This window comes from Microcebus murinus, chromosome X (assembly GCF_040939455.1).
Source record: "Microcebus murinus isolate Inina chromosome X, M.murinus_Inina_mat1.0, whole genome shotgun sequence".
Classification (NCBI taxonomy): domain Eukaryota; kingdom Metazoa; phylum Chordata; class Mammalia; order Primates; family Cheirogaleidae; genus Microcebus; species Microcebus murinus.
The window spans coordinates 63,097,062-63,115,119 of record NC_134136.1 but is presented as its reverse complement, the minus strand read 5'-3'; the positions used below and the strand labels follow the sequence as shown (position 1 = coordinate 63,115,119).

The window sequence follows — 18,058 nt, the reverse complement described above, 5'->3', positions numbered from 1 at the left end:
TGAGAATTTCTAGAGTTAAAAAGGGGATTTGATGTAATATATGAATCTAGACCTATTTATTCTTAAATTCCAAAATTATAATTTCATAAGGTTACTTTTAATAAGAGAAACACAGAAGTGTTTTATAAAAATAACCATGGCAGTTAAAGGAAATAAAATAGAGAAAACAAAGTTCTTTTTTGTGCCGCCATGACATCTCCAAACTCTTACACATGGTTTGAGAGGGCAGTGATGACACAAATATCTGTAAAATAAAAACATAGCTATCTTATTGCAAAGGTAAAGATTTTGATTCATTGGTTTCTTGTGATTAGAATTATCACTGATACATATATATACACACAAATACATACTAATAAGTAGTATGGAGGCAGAGTTTTTAAGTAGCCGTCAAAAGCCTGTCGCCACTTCAGATTTGGCTTAAGCTTGTGAACTTTAAACAAGTCATCTGTAATAGAAAAACAAATAAAATATCATATCATTCTGGTCCTCAGTTCCAAGATCTAACCCAGTAACTCACATTTAGAAATCTCAGATTTTGGCCGAGAGTGGCGGCTCACGCATGTAATCCTAGCACTCTGGGAGGCTGAGGCAGGCGCGTTGCTCAAGGTCAGGAGTTGGAAACCAGCCTGAGCAAGAGCGAGATCCCGTCTCTACTAAAAATAGAAAGAAACTAGCTGGACAACTAAAAATATATAGAAAAAATTAGCTGGGCATGGTGGCGCATGCCTGTAGTCTCAGCTACTTAGGAGGCTGAGGCAGGAGGATCACTTGAGCCCAGGAGTTTGTGGTTGCTGTGAGCTAGGCTGATTCCACGGCACTCTAGCTGGGGCAACAGAGTGAGACTCTGTCTCAAAAAACAACAACAACAAAACCCCCAAAAAAACTCAGATTTTTATTACAGCAGATAAACTTTTTTTTTTTTTTTTTTTTTTGAGACAGAGTCTCGCTTTGTTGCCCGGGCTAGAGTGAGTGCCGTGGCATCAGCCTAGCTCACAGCAACCTCAAACTCCTGGGCTCAAGCGATCCTTCTGCCTCAGCCTCCCGAGTAGTTGGGACTACAGGCATGCGCCACCATGCCCGGCTAATTTTTTTATATATATATCAGTTGGCCAATTAATTTCTTTCTATTTATAGTAGAGACGGGGTCTCGCTCAGGCTGGTCTCGAGCTCCTGACCTTGAGCAATCCGCCCGCCTCGGCCTCCCAGAGAGCTAGGATTACAGGCGTGAGCCACCGCGCCCAGCCTGCAGATAAACTTTTAATTGGAGTTTATTTGATTATCTTTCTTGGTGGTTGTAGTATTTACCAAAATTATATATAGTATTTCTCCAGAAAATGAAATACATTCTCAAGTTACATGTTCTTCTTCTGTTTGAGATACTACATAAAATATGATATCAAAACATTGAATCTGATCTATCTGAAATATTTTCCCAACCTCTTACATATTGGTAACTTAACTGAAGTAATTTTCACTCAAAATGGAATCCATGGCCACTGGTTGATGGAATAACATTTCATTCATTTAAACATAGAGGCTATTCTACTTTTTGCTGAAAGGTCAATGTAAGAGACTTTACATTTTTACAAAGTATATGAGAACAAAAGCTGAGCCTCTAATCTCTAGGCAATGATGGGCAAGCTCTAAATTACATTTGGGATTTTCCTTAAACAGCCCATACTTTGTTTAGCCATATTTCCACCCCTCTTCATTTCTTTGATTTCTATTGTCAAGCATTTTGAGCCAAACTTTGAGTCACTCAAATACTAGTTAACAATTGAGTGATAGTAAAAGCAAGTAGGGATGTTAGATCAAGGTTTAAAATTCTGTACAACTAATCATGTTTCTTGAATACCATGTGCAGTAATATAACTAAAAATATTTACCTCAAATAAGCAGACATTCCCTATCTTTTCACACTTAAAATTTAATTATTTTAATAATCTAATACATTATTTACATCTTAATGAACTTCAAGAGACTAAAGAAAAAAATTAAAAAAGATTTAAAAATTATATAAAAAATAAATACATTATATATGTTGCATGAACATTTTCTTCACATCTCATAATTTCCTACACATCTCATTATTTCTTTTGAAGTAATTAAAAATCAGTACTCCAGACATCAACATGAACCTGCCATATGTATTGTAAAAATACTATACCAAAGATACTATAAATTTATCCTCTATTTTGTTTTGTCAAGTTTTATTAGTTCTTATTTAAAAAATGCTTTCCTTCCAGAGATAAAAGTATCCCTATGCCAAACATGCATAATTTCTCTATAAATAGGGCTATCCTTTGAAATTCTAAATTACTTGAGTTAAGAAAACTGACTACCTATTTCCTTCCTTTTACTGCTATAATAAATTATTCACTCCTGCTAAAGTGAATTTAAATGAATTTACAAAGTCATAAAATGTAAGTCTTTTGTTAAAGATCTGAAGAGATTTCTGGCTTATTGCAGCAAGCAGGTCCTTTAAAGACCATTCATATCTTGACAAAAAGGAATGAGAGACCATGGACATAGCCCTTTATACTGTGCCTTTACCATGGAGTCTGTTGGGAATCGGGCAGATTTTAAAAAGTAACTGACAAATGTAAATACTGGAGAGACTTTTAGATATAATCTGATTCAGTAATACTCTGTATTTCTAACAATGCCAAGGGCAATGACCCCATCCAGGAGCTGGGGTCTAATTATTTAGTCTAATTATTTAGTCTAATTATTTCTTGCCAGATTTTTTAAAATGGGGGTCGGGAGAAGAACGAAAATCTTCCATAGTCTAGATTAAGGGTAGCGAGTTCTTAGGGTGACACTGCTTTAGTTACAGCCTCTGTAGCTCAAAAAATGATTTCCATGGCATTAGACATCTATTCCTATGGAGTCTCTAGGATGGTACAGTAAAGATGTCATAAACAATTAGCTGATCAATATTTTAGAGGAGATGAAAATGAAGAATGTGAGTAAAATGATGCTTCCAACATCTCCCAAACTACTGATATTTTCTCTTCTAATTTCTTTCTCTCCATTTCCCTCTTCAAAGAGAAGGAAGACTTGAGTTTGAGTCCAAGCTCAGCGACATCCTTAGCTGAGTAAGTTTGCAGAAATTACCTTTTTGAGCCTCCATTTCATCTATAAAATGGGTTAAATAATAATTGCCTTGCCATAGCACTATTCTGAGGAACTAAATTATGTATGTTTGAAAATACTGTATAAAATGAAAAACCAGTGTAAGCTATGAAGCATCAGATACACAGTGACTGATACACATCAAATTATCCTGCTTCTATTCTCTATTCTCACACTTCTCCTTTTCTTCCTCCTCATCGTAACTGGTCTTAATACGGAGCTGAATTTTATTTTTTACACAAACTCAGTTCTTAATAAAAAAAAAAAAAAAACAGGTGAATTGAATGTGGCACATTAAGAAAAAAAAGTTGTTACAAATGTTCTAGTTTTTGCAGTTATTGGCCCTCAATAGAAAAAAACAGGTGTCCAGGAGTTCAAAACCAGCCTGAGCAAGAGCGAGACCCCATCTCTACTATAAATAGAAAGAAATTAATTGGCCAACTAATACATATAGAAAAAGTTAGCCGGGCATGGTGGCGCATGCCTGTAGTCCCAGCTACTTGGGAGGCTGAGGCAGCAGGATTGCTTGAGCCCAGGAGTTTGAGGTTGCTGTGAGCCAGGCTGACACCATGGCACTCATTCTAGCCTGGGCAACAAAGTGAGACTCTGTCTCAAAAAAAAACAAAAAAAAAAACAATTTCCTAATTTCCTGATTGAGGGAGATCTTTTGCCAATGACAACAATCTGATGACCTCTCTCTTGACATGATTCCTCTGGTAGCTCATTGATACAATTAACCCTCATTTACCTAGCCTAGAAAATAATATATATTATATTTTCAGTTAAGTTTTAGTGGTTAAATAATTAAATTTTCATTAGCTATTTTTGATGAAAATCTTGTACTAATAAAGAGGAAACAGGGGTCACCATTATGGACATTCATACTATGCAGTAATATATTGACCTTTCTGGGCATTACGAAGTATGTGTGACTTAACTTGCCTTTTTACTAACTATCCCTGTCCACTAAAACTGCAACACTATACAATAGCCTTATATATCTTTAGTATGGAATAGCAGTGCCTTCAGAGCTACTAAGGTAATGTAGATATTAATAATGGCAATAATAATCACATTTATTGAGCACTTACTATTTGCCAGGCAAGTTCTAAACAATATAATTGTATTAACTCATTTAATTCCAACTTAATCCCTTTGAGTTAGGTATTATCAGTATCCCCATTTCACAGACTAAGAAACTGAGGCACGGAGAGGTTTAAGTATCTTGCCCAAGGTTATAAAGTTAGCAAGTAGCAGAGCCAGAGTTCATATCTGGGCATCTGTGCCCTATAAGCCCATACTCTTAACTAATATGGATGTGATACTACCCATAATGAAGTTATGATGGAAATGTTGAGTTCGTGCCTATTTTAGAACCTCAACAGGAAACTCAAGTTTGGGATTCAGGGGCACAAGTACCTCCAGCCTCAAAGGATGTCAAAAACCCTATGATCCTCAGACACAGGTTATAGAAAAGCCTGGAGATGGATATTTGAAGACAGGGGGAAGAATAGGAACTGAGTCAAGAGTGCAATGGCTCTCAACTGGATGTATGGGGTTAGGGAAGGGGGAGTAGTCAAAGATGCCCCTAGAGCTTCTGGTTTGGCATGTCTGCAGAGAGATTGTAATGCTACTAACTAGGCTAAGGAGAGAAGAGGAAGAGCATGGTAGGGGTGGGCTAAGAAGTTCTGCTTGGCTTGAAGTCACTCTTGAAACATCAAGAAGGCTGTTGGGCAACTGGAATAATTTAGGTCACCATGTTCTAGGCAGGGGTGGATTCTCAGTGTGGTAGGCTAAGGAGGACTAGGGACAGATGCCACACATGTCTCATCAGTGACAGAAAGCATTTCAATCAGAAAGAGAAGTTGGAATTTGAGGAATAGAGTGAAACAGACTTAAAAGATGACCAGAAAGACAGTGTCAGGATTTGACCTGGCATAATACTAGGGAGTCTGGAGATGGGCAACATAGGCACAGAAGATTTTAGCCAAAGGAAGAACTGAATGCTTATTCACACTATACTGCTTTGTGATCTGCAGTACCTGTAAGATCAGCAAAGGCCAGGATTAGAGGGTGGGTCTTACTATTGTAAAATGCTACACAGCTCAGTTTCTAGTGGAAGACCAGCTATTCTACTTAGACACATTTCCATGTAATAATTTGGAAGACAGGCCGAGTTTAGACCAAAGATGGGATCCTGGAGTTCAGTCCCTAATAGTTCTATAGGACGTTTACCACTGCTGTGTGCTCTGTAGTAAGGAGGCCACCTCTACCCATGTGGTGTCAGTGGAGGTCAAGTGGGGAAGTGTAATAAAGCATTCCTACCTCTCCTAGCCAGAGAGGTATCATTTTAGTGAGGATCCAGAACTCTCACCCACACATAGTAATAACAAGGACACTTCCCTCTTTGATTATCAATGAAAAACAAGAACCTGGACTTCTACACCCACCTGGCATTAGCATTAATGAGGCAGCACCTCCCAATCTCTGCCTGGGATGTGTGAGAGGAAGTAAGCTAAAATAAAGGGTTTAAATAAGACCCAGAGAATCAAAATATAATATGAAAAATGTACAGGTTTCAACTGAAAATCACTCATAATACCAAGAACTAAGAAGATCTTAAAATTAATTTAAAAAGACAATCAAGGATGCCAACACTGACATAACGAGATATTAGAACTATCCAATAAAAAATTTAAAGTAGCCATCATAAAACATGTTTCAACAAGTAATTATGAACACGCTTGAAACAAATGAAGAAATATAAAGCCTCAGCAAAGAAATAAAAAAAATAAGAAGTAGAAGATATAAAAGCTTGGTGGATGGGCTCAACAGTGTAATGTAGGGGACAGAGGAAATACTCAGTGAGCTAGAAAATAAAACAATGGAAATTATCTAGTTTAAATAATATAGAGAAAATAGACTGGAAAAAAAATGGACCCCAGGAACCTGTGAGACTATAATAAAAGATCTAACATTCATGTCATTGGAATCCTGAAAGAAGGAGGGGCTGAAAGAGTACTCAAGATAATAATGGTTGAAAACTTTGCAAACTTGGACAGAGCCATAAACCTACAATTACCTATTGGGTACAATGTATAATATTTGGGTGATGGATACACTAAATGCCCATATTTCATCACTATACAATTCATCCATGTAACAAAAAACCACTTGTACCCTCTAAATCTATTGAAATAAACAAAGAAAAAAAGAGAGTCATAAACCTAGAGCTTCAAGACTTAGCTGGGTTAACCCCCAAAAGAATAAATCCAAATTACACTTCTGAAAAGAAAACTAAAGCTAGAAATAAATCTTAAAAGCAGAGAAAAACAACACCTCCCCTACTGGGGACAAAACAATTACAATGAAAGTGGATTTGTTATTAGGAACCAAAAAAGAACAGAAGGAAGTGACACAGCATTTTTCAAGTGCTGAAATAAAAAGACTGTCAACCCAGAATCCTATACCCAACCAAAAAATCTTTCAGGAATGAAGGGGAAATCAAGACATTCACAGATGAAGGGAAACTAATAGAATTAGTCACCAGCAGACCTATCCTAAAAAAATGGCTAAAGGAAGTTCTCTAAACAGAAATGAAACAATAAAAGAACAAATCTTGGAATGTTAGGAAGGAAGAAAGAACACAATAAGCCAAAATACAAGTTAACACAATAGACTTTCCTTTTCCTCTTGGGTTTTCTAAATTATGTTTGACAGCTGAAGCAAAAGTTATTGCCTTATGTGTTTCTAAATGTATATAGAATAGTTCAGATAATTTTATTATAAATGGGGGAGGGAAATGTGATACAAAGAGAGATAAAATTTCTATATTTCATTCAAATTAGTAAAACAACAATGGGTACACTGTGATAACTTATGTATATATAACACCTAGAGCAATACTAAAAAAGCTATTCAAACAGAAACACTCAAAAACACTACAGATATCTTAGCACCCGGGGAGGTCGAGGCAGGTGGATCGCTCAAGGTCAGGAGTTTGAAACCAACCTGAGCAAGAGCGAGACCCCATCTCTACTAAAAATATAAAAAAATTAATTGGCCAACTAAAAATATATAGAAAAAATTAGCCGGGCATGGTGGCGCATGCCTATAGTCCCAGCTACTCGGGAGGCTGAGGCAGAAGAATCGCTTGAGCCCAGGAGTTTGAGGTTGCTGTGATCTAGGCTGATGCCATGGCACTCTAGCCAGGGCAACAGAGTGAGACTCTGTGTCAAAAAACCCCCCCAAAAACCCACTACAGATAAATGAAGATGGAATCCTTAAAAATGTTCAAATAATCCAAAAGAAACCAGGAAAATGAAAACAGAGAAAACAAAGACAAAAATGTAAAATGGCATATTTATGCCCTAACATAACAATAGTTATATTAAATGTAGATGTCTAAATATACTCATTAAAAAAACAATATTTGCAGACTAGATTAAAAGATACAATCCAAAATTGTGCTGTCTACAAGCAACTCACTGAAACATGACAGTTATAGTCAAGATAAAATTAAAACAATAGGAAAAAATACACCATGCAAACATCAAAGAAAAGCAGGAGTCTATAATATCAGATAATGTAGACTTAAGAACAAAGAAAAGTAGCAAAGATATATTACATAATGATCATTCCAGGAAGAATACACATCGATACTAAATGCGTATACATCAAATAACAGAGCTGCAAAATATGTGAAGCAAAAATTGATGAAACTGAAAGAGAAATAAGACAAATCCATAATTATAGTTGGAAATTTCAACACCCCCTTTTCAACAACTGATAGAACAAATAGACAGAAATTCAACGAGGATGTAGCAGAAGTGAACAATATCATCAACCAACAGGAATGATTTAACAATTATAGAATACACTCCCCCAAAACAGGAGATCTACATTATTCTCAAGCTCCTATGGGATATATACCAAAGTAGACAACATCCTGTATATGATATAAATATGTAACATATTTATAAGAATGGATATCATATGCAAAATGTGTCCTCTAACCATAACGGAATTCAACCTAGAAACTGGTAACAGAAAGATAATAGGTAAATTTCAAAATACTTGAAAATCAAATAATATACTTCTAAATAATTTATGGGTCAAAGAAGAAATCTCAAGAGAAATCAAAAGGTATATTAAAGTGAATGAAAATGAAATGCAATAATTAAAATTTATGGGAAGCAGCTAAATTAGTGCTGAGAGAGAAATTTATGTCACTATGTACTTACATTAGAAAAGAGGAACCGTCTCAAACCAATAATCTATGATACCATTCCCAAAATCAAAGAAGGAAAAGCAAACAAACCCAAAGCAGGGAGAAAAAATTGATAAAATTGAAAAAAGAAAAACAACTGATAAAATCAATGAAACAAACAGTTGGTTCTTGGACAATATTAAGAAAAGTGACAAACCTTTAAGCAAGGCCGGCAAAGAAAAAGGAAGACATAAGACCCACATTATCAATATCAGTAATGATATAGGTGATATCGCTATAGACCCTGCATACATCGAAAGGATAGTGAAGAATCTCTAAGAATGACTCTATACACATAAATTTGAAAACTAAGATGAAAACCAAATCCTCAAAAGCACAAGTAACCACAATTCACTCAATGAAAAACATAATTTGAATAACCCTATAACTATGAAAGAAATTGAATTAATAATTTTAAAATTCCCCAAAGGAAGGTCTAAACCCAGGTGGTTTCACTTAAGAATTCTTTAAATATTTAAAGAATCATTAATACCAGTTATATACAACCTCTTCCAGAAAACATGAGAAACATTTTCTAATTCGTTTTATGAAGCTAGTATTACCTTGATACCTAAACCAAAGATAATACGAAAAAGAGAAAACTACAGATGAATATCTTTCATGAATACAAACACAAAAATACTCAATAAAATATTAGCATACAGAACCCACTAATATATAATAAGAATTATACAACATAACCAAGTGAGGTTTATTTCAGGGATGCAAGGCTGGTTGAATATTTGAACATCAATCAATGTAATCCATCATATTAACAGGCTAAAGAAGAAAAATGGTCATATCAACTGATGAAGAAAAAGCATTTGAGAAATTTCAACACTTATTTATGATTAAAAACACTCTCGTAAGAATAGAAATAGAAGGGGAACTCTTTAACTTGATAAAGGAAATCTACAAAAACATCATACTTAATAAAAGAATGAATGCTTCCCCTCAAGATTGGGAACAAAGCATAGTTGTCTGTTCTCACCACTATCATTCAACATGGTACTAGAAGTTCTCTACAGTACAATAAGGCAACAAAAGGAAATAAAAAGCATAAAAATCAGAAAGGAAGAGGTAAAACTATCTCCATTTGTAGATGACATAATTGTCTACACTGAAAATCCAAGGAATCTACAAAACTCTCCTAGAACTAATAAGTGAGTTCAGCAAGGTTGCAGGACACAATATAAACATGAAAATCAATTGTATTTCTATATACTAGCAGTGAACATGTGAATACCAACATTAAAAATACAACATCATTTGCAATCACTCAAAAAATCAAAATGCTTAGGTGTAAATCTAACAAAACATGCATAGTACTTTTATGTAGAAAACTGCACAACACTGGTGAAAGAAATCAGAGAAGGTCTAAATAAATATTTGCAAGTCACATATCTGACAGAGGACTAGGATCTATGATATATAAAGAACTCTCAAAACTCAACACTAACAAAAGCAAACAATCCATTTAAAACATAGGCAAAAGTCAGTTCTCCGAAGAATGTATAAGATAACACATAAACATATGGAAAGATGGTCAATATCATTAGCCATTACGGAAATACAAATTAAAACTACAATGCTATATCACCATACACCTATCAGAATGGCTAAAGTAAAAAAAAAATACTGACAACACCAAAGGTTGGTGAAGATGCAGAGAAACTGGATCACTCATACACTGACAGTAGGAAGGTAAAATGGTATAGCTGCTCAGGAAAACACTTAAGCAGTTTCTTAAATAACTAAATATGCAACTACCATGGGATCCAGAAATTGCACTCCTGGGCATTTAGCTCAGAGAAATGAAGACCTGTCCTCACACAGAAACCTGTACACAAAAATGTTTATGGCAGCTTTATTCATGATAGCCAAAAAGTAAAAACAGCACAGATGTCCTTCCACAGGTAAATAGCTAAAGAAACTGTAGTATATTCATGCCATGGTTTACAACCCAGCAATAAAAAGGAATAAACTTTTGATATACGTGACAACCCTGGATGAATCTCTAGAGAACAATGCTGAGTGAAAAAAGCTAATCCCAAAAGGTTACATATTGAATGATTCCATTTATATAACATTCTTGATATGATGAAGTTATAGAAATATAGAATAGATTAGTGGTTGCCAGGGGTTAAGGAGGGGGTGAGGACAGGAAGGAGGTGGATGTGGCTATAAAAGAGCCACATGAATGATCCTTGTGATGATGAAAATGTTCTGTAACTCCATTGTATCAATGTCAATGTCATAGTTGTGATACTGTACCATAGTTTTGCAAGACATCATTTGGGAAAGAAAACTGGATAAAGAATATATGGGATCTTTCTGTATTATTTATTTAAAAAAATCTTATCCTAAAAAAATTGTGTTAAAATACATAACATTCACCATTTTAGATTTTTAAGTGTAATGTTTAGTAATGTTAACTATTTTCACATTGTTGTGCAACAGATCTCTAGAATATTTCATCTTACAAAATTGAAACTCTATACCCACTGAACAACTCCTCCTTTTCCCTAGCCCGTTTCTATGAGTTTCACTACTTTCAATATCTTACGTAAGTGGAATCATACAATATTTGTCTTTTTGGGCCGGCGTGGTGGCTCACACCTGTAATCCTAGCACTCTGGGAGGCCGAGGCGGTCGGATTGCTCGAGGTCAGAAGTTCAAAACCAGCCTGAGCGAGACCCCGTCTCTACTATAAATAGAAATTAATTGGCCAACTAATATATATAGAAAAAATTAGCCAGGTATGGTGGCGCATGCCTGTAGTCCCAGCTACTCAGGAGGCTGAGGCAGGAGGATTGCTTGAGCCCAGGAGTTTGAGGTTGCTGTGAGCTAGGCTGACGCCAAGGCACTCACTCTAGCCTGGGCAACAAAGTGAGACTGTCTCAAAAAAAAAAAAATTGTCTTTTTGTGACTAGCTTCATTTCACTTAGAACAATGTCCTCCAGGTTCTTCTGTATTGTAGCATGTGACAGAATTTCCTTTTTTAAGGCTAAATAATATTACATTGCATGTATATACCACATTTTCTTTATCCATTCATCCATCAATGGGCATTTGGGTTATTTCCACCTCCTGGCTATTGTGACTAATGTTTCAGTGAACATAAGAGTGCAAATATATCTTTAAGATCCTGGATTCAATTCTTTTGGATATATACTCAGAAATGGGATTGCTGGATCAATGGTAATTCTATTTTTAATTTTTTGAGGAACCTCTATACTGTTTTCCATAGTGGTTGCACCATTTTAAATTCCTATCAACTGTACACAAGGATTCCAATTTCTCCACATTTTCACCAACACTTCTTATTTTCTGTTTTTTTTTTTTATAGTGAACATCATAATTGGTGTAAGGTGATATCTCATTGTAGTTTTGATTTGCATTTCTCTAATAATTAGTGATATTGATGATCTTTGATATGCTTATTGGCTATTTGCAGATCTTCTATGGAGAAATATCTATTCAAGTCCTTTGCCCATTTTTTAATTGGGTTATTTGTTTTGTTGTTGAGTTGCAAGAGCTCTTTATATATTCTGGATGTTAATCCTTTAACAGATATGATTTGTAAGTATTTTCTCCCAATCTATTGGTTGTCTTTCATTCTGTTATGTCTTTTGATGTACAAAACCTTTTAAGTTTGATACAGTTCCTTGTGTCTATTTTTACTTTTGTTGCCCTTGCTTTTGATGTCATCTTTCTCTGTACTATTTCTTATAACTGCATATGAATCTACAATTATCTTAAAATAAAAAGTGTGTAAGTGGTATCGTATAGTATTTATCATTCTATGTCTGGCTTATTTCACTCAGCTTAATGTCCTCCAGCATGGTGCCTATAGTTGAAAATTTACCAGTGGGGTAGATGATATGTTAAGTGCTCTTATCACAAAAAGAATGACAATATTAAATAAAGAGGGCAGGAGGAAACTTTTGGAGGTGATGGATAGGTTTGTGGCACAGATCAAGGAGACGGTTGCATGGTTTATACTTATTTTTAAATTCATCAGGTTGTATACATGTACAGCTTTTTTGTATGTTACTCAGACCTCAATAAAATGAATCAAAAAAAGTGTATTCAGAAAATAGAAAATTAATACCATTAATAGTCTAAATGAACATTGTCTAATCTCTTTATAGTTGTGTAAACTGAGGTCATAAAGGCATATTTAAGAAAAGGGATAAATAAGTCTGCAAAATACAGACAATTTTATATTGGCAGTCTTATTAATCTCAAAGATATAATCTGTATCTTATATTAATGACAATAACTCTTAAAAAGAGGATATTTTTAGATTGGACTAAGAAATAAAATAAATGGGCTATATAAAACAATCATATTAATATATTTATGATGATCCATTTTTAAACTTAACTCTCAATATTTTAAAATATTGCCTTATCAGTACAAAATTTGCATGTAGTATTTATAACACTAAAAGTCTTATGCCTTTGATGATCATATGAAAACTCAACAAAGATTTGATCCTTTTTTTCAAAAATTAAGAAACCCCGCCAGATAAAAACATTCACAACTTAACAACTAGAAAGATACTGTGCAATATTACACATAGAGGTGACTCTTCAAATGAAAAAAATCTCTACACAAATTTTCAGTAGTATCTGAGTAACAGCTTCTTGAGTTGTTCCTTTTAGAGTTTTGCCATGGAAACCGCATCTTCTACAACCACATTTATTCCAGAAGTTACTCTTGCACCTATTTCCTTAACTCACCACTCTCCCTAAAACAGATGCCTCAAGAGCATTTAATCATCTGGGGAGAAATGAGTGCAAGCTAATACCCCTGTGGAAGCTCTATTTTCTGAAGAAAACCATCTGATTCCTAGAATGTTAACCCCAATTAATGGTATTTTGGGCCCAAATTAGTCTGCAAAAAACTCAAGTGCACTTCAAACCGGGCGTGGGAGAATGTGCATTGCAGCTTGTAACCCAGAGAGCAGCGTAAGAATCACACACCAAAGGTCAAGTATCTCTTCTGTTCAGTGTAAAAACAACAAAAAGAAAAGAAACAAAACAGAAAACAGCAGGCAAATTATATCCTTTCAAATCAGTTTTTGGACTTTTATCTATCCTAGTATCAATTATTCTTTGACTACATTTAAAATGCTTAGTCCATTATCTACTTTTCATTTTGTTGTATTTTAAAGGTGATTATATAGCACATATTTTACTTACCTAAAAGAGGAAGTAAAACTGGGTAGTTGTAAGGCATCACAAAGAGGTTTACACAAGTTAAAGTTGTACTGGCTTTTAAATAACCAAATGGATATCCAAGTTCATTATATTTTCCACTGCTAGTAACAAATACCTGAGAACATGAAGTAATATACTTATAAAATAAGGATTTTATGTCAAGCCAAACTCACAGCAACATTCTATAGCAGCATCTATGGCACAATGTAATTGTAATTTAAAAATAGGAATTGTGCTTTTAGTCTACTGTTATGTCAAAACAGATCATACTAAATATGAATGTTCAGATTGCAATTCTATAAATTATATTAAGAAGTGAAACTGTACTATGCAACAACCATTCAGAGACCATAGGCCACATCAAAAATACCAAAATATTCAGTTGGTTAGTACAGCGGAAAATAAGGCTGAAATACCATTAAGTGACACCGGACATTAAAACAAATTAACTTCTTAAAATAACAAATGGTTAAAAAAAAAAAGAAAGAACATAAGAACAAGTGGTGACCAGAGTGCAGACTTTTAGGAAAATGGAATATGCCTAAAGCACAAAATTATAAAAACAAAGCCCACTTAAAGGATTATGTAAACAGCCCTCATATGTACTATTATTAATGTACATATTCCTTCCTTCCTTCCTTCCTTCCTTCCTTCCTTCCTTCCTTCCTTCCTTCCTTCCTTCCTTCCTTCCTTCCTTCCTTCCTTCCTCCCTCCCTCCCTCCCTCCCTCCCTCCCTCCCTCCCTCCCTTCCTTCCTTCCTTCCTTCCTTCCTTCCTTCCTTCCTTCCTTCCTTTTCCTTACTTAGTCCCTTGAGTTTTTTCAAATTCATTATCACTTATAGATTCATAAAATTTGGGGGTTCCAAGGGATCTTTAGAGACCATCTAGTACAGAAAAAGTAAATGCCTGGTACAAGGCCACATAGTTGATGGCAGTCTCCATTATGGTTTTGCCAAATTTGCTGGCTCTTGATTCATTTTATTCTTTTTCACTCCTACTGATTGATCACATTAAAAATACTCTAAAACAAAGTAACATAAGGTATGGGAAAAAGACATATGGCATATTTAAGGGGCTATACAGGAGCGAGGACAAGATTTAAGTTTCTTTGGAGAAGGTTTATAAGGAATGTTCTATATAGAAAAGGGGTTATTTTAAGGGAAAAGTGTAATTTGTAATTTTATTTGCTTTCATTGAAAAAATGCTTTTCGACCTATTAAATTCAAACCTCATATCTTTAAGTTAGCAATTTATCATCCACATCTCTACATTTCTAGCACTTTCTGGGCAAATTATTAAGTACATGGCTCAATGAATGCTCACAAAGTGAATGTATGTGTGTAAACAGCACCCAGGTTAAGAAGCACAACATGACCAGAAACCCCCTCATGTTCTCTTCTGGTCACTACCCTGCACCCCCCAAGAGAAACACTATGTTAACTTCTAACAGAGTAAGTTAGCTTTACTTCTATTTGGATGTATATAAAATGGAATCATACAATATGTGATCATTTCTGTCTGGCTCTTTTTGCTCAGTATTGTGTTTGTGCGATTATTCTGTTTCTTGTGCTTTTACATCCTTGCTTTAAGTCTGCTCCCTTTTTATAACTGGTTTTAACACCTTGGGCGAATTTAGCTTACAGACATTGAATTATTGTAGCAATAGTCTCACATTTGAGGATAAAACAGATGGTAGTCTGAAAGTGTTCTTTGTGTAAATAGAGCCTAACAACTACTGATTGCTATATGATCCTGGAGCTCAGAAATAGAACAAATATCTTTACAGTGTAGATCTTTTTTGTTGCATCTAAATAAAAAGGCTGTGACTTGCCACATCTGGATTTTTACAAATTAAACTCCATAGGTGACTCCATTAACCAATCAGAAAGTCCTTCTGGCTGAAGTATAACACTTGGAAGAGCCAGTGTATGATATCTCTGTGCATTTGTCTCATCCAAATAGTAAAATCCACACTACAAACACCAGTTCGATTTGTACTATAGGAAGAAGGGTTCTATTACATTACACTAATACTGATATTAGTTTAGGGCTTATGGTTATCTGTCAAACTATCCTGTACTTCCAATCTGTCAAGTTCAAACTAAGGGCTGAGAACCTTGCTTTAGCTGCAAAAGCCATACCTGAATAAAATTACATTTAGGTTAGGGATTTTTAACCTGGGGTCTGTGGATAGGCTTCAGGGTGGTGGAGCTCTCCCTAATCTTCAAATACATAGTTTCACCTGACTTTAATGCATTAAGTGACAAACTGCAGTAGACTAATGATTCATATCAGTCTGAAATTATTTGCTTGGTGGTGTTACTTATTTGATAGCATTTGTGAGAAATATTAACAGATTCAATCTAGTGTTTCAAGATTAACCTCTTAAATCAATTCCCAGATCCCAAAGTGGTTACAGACATTTGGCTAATAGGTAAGGATAAGTACCTGCCAGCAGGTATGGGGAGACTTTCGTTCCAAGATGTACTGAGTTAAGGGTGAAGGTTCAAGTTCATATTTGTCAAAGGGAAGTTTGTCTATTACCATTGGTTCACAATCTATACAGGAGAACCTCACAATAGGATGAGATGTTCGTGGAGGCTAAAAAAAGAGAAGAAAAGATGGTCAGGTATCAAGCAAGCTTACATTTATGACAATTCTGCAAGCCCCTTTGTATTTTGTTAAACCATCACTGAGATACAAACTAGTGTTTTGAGAAAGAGGGTTACTAGATCTCTAGGAATCACCAATGGCTTTCATGGAAGAGGAGACTCAGATTCTTTCTCCCTACCATCTACTTGGCATTGGGAACAGTAAAAGTAAATTACAAAACTCATAACTAGAGTTTCAGTGAAGTAAAAAAAATGCTTTTAATATGTTTAAGAAGTAATTATGATCTGTAGGATGAACCCTGAATTTCAGATCTACTTTGCAACCTCCAAGCATTGTCCACCCTTCATTCCTTTATACCATGAGGTTACAGATAGTTCAGATACTGCTCGGGAAGAGGAATTCATGCAACTTTCAAATAAAATAATGACAGAGCTCAAGCCACTAACAAGCAAGATGAAAAATAGTAAAGGCATAGAACAGGCAAGATAGAGACCAATAATGAGCCAGCCACAGTTCCAGGGCTCAGATGAATTTTTACAGCACTGCTAACACCTACATGCTTGCCTTGAATAGCTGCAGCTAGGGATGTTTGGGGCTGGGCTGCAAAGGCCTATGTACCTGGGTTACCAGAGCAGATTAGTTGAGAAGTCATTTTATGAACAGGTTTAGCTTGTGTGACTGGAGAGCACCAGAAAGAGAAAAGGGGACAGCCAGGGCAATAGGGAAAGACGGGGAGACAGAACAAATGCCAGGGACAAGGGTGAGAAGTGGGTCAGCCTATTCTTGCTGAGAGATCTGTAAGGCTAATATGAATATGAAAAATATCTTTGATTCCTTTGTAAAAAATAAAAACAAACTCATTTGCCTTTATAATTTACAGACTTACAAGAAATTTGAGGGTTGAGAAAAATAGCCCTCAAATGAGCTTTTAAAGATGGAGGAAAGGTAATAGGAGCTATGTGTGGATTACTTAGAATTTCTCTTATTCTAGTTTTTCATGATCTCAGGTTTAATTAGCCTTGTGAAATATTTCTAGCTTCTTATATTTGAACATGTTTTAATAAAAAAGCAATAAATACATGAGTGAAGCCTCTGCACTAGCAATAATGAAGTAAATTCACCATAAAACCTATTCTTTGTGGTTTGAAGTGGCTGAGATTTGACAGGTGTGCCACCTTGGAGCCCTGAGGGGAAGACTAGGACATTTACCCTGACGCACAGCAGGGGCTGAAGGGCTCCTGAGTCTTACATTCAGGCCTTTCTTGGCCACTCCTGAAAAAAAATGCAGGAGCCTAAAAACAGTAATCCAGCACCATGGCACTCTAGCCTGGGCGACAGAGCGAGACTCTGTCTCAAAAAATAATAATAATTCAGGAGAAAATGCAGTTTACTGTCAGAAATTTCTAAAACTTAGAATGATTAGTTAAAACAGGAAGGTGTTAGAGTAGTAATCTGTTTGCGCAGCACCTCCCCGCCCCCACAAGAGAAATTACTCAGGCCTTCTTAAATTTGGAGGAGAGGAGGAAGAGGAAAGAGAGTATGGGTTGCACACAGTCTTCCTTATTACTAGGCACTGTCCCCCCACAAAAAAGCCAATTGATCTGGTACTAGGAGCAACTATAATATCAAACCCTCTTCTACCAAATGCAGTGACCAAAAAGACAAGCCCTTGCATAGAGATCATTTTTAAAATATTACTTTATTACCCGTCATTGCTACAGAAATCCATTGATTACAAAAAACGATGAAAAGTAGGAAGAAGTAGAATTGTGAATATGTTCCTAGAGCCTATTTAAGGTTTGAACTTCCTG

General features: G+C 35.5%; 1 protein-coding gene across 2 annotated transcripts in view; it reads right to left on the bottom strand.

Moving 5' to 3' along the window:
• The window catches only part of INTS6L (integrator complex subunit 6 like), a 60,259-nt gene that overhangs the window by 12,611 nt on the left and 29,590 nt on the right, over positions 1–18,058 (bottom strand). For both annotated transcript variants that reach the window (XM_012747519.2, XM_012747523.2), the window contains exons 8-10: positions 16,083–16,235; positions 13,618–13,750; positions 354–448 (exon numbers count right to left, since the gene is read on the bottom strand). In XM_012747519.2, coding sequence (XP_012602973.2) covers positions 354–448; positions 13,618–13,750; positions 16,083–16,235 — 381 coding nt within the window. The remainder of the gene's footprint in view (positions 1–353; positions 449–13,617; positions 13,751–16,082; positions 16,236–18,058) is intronic.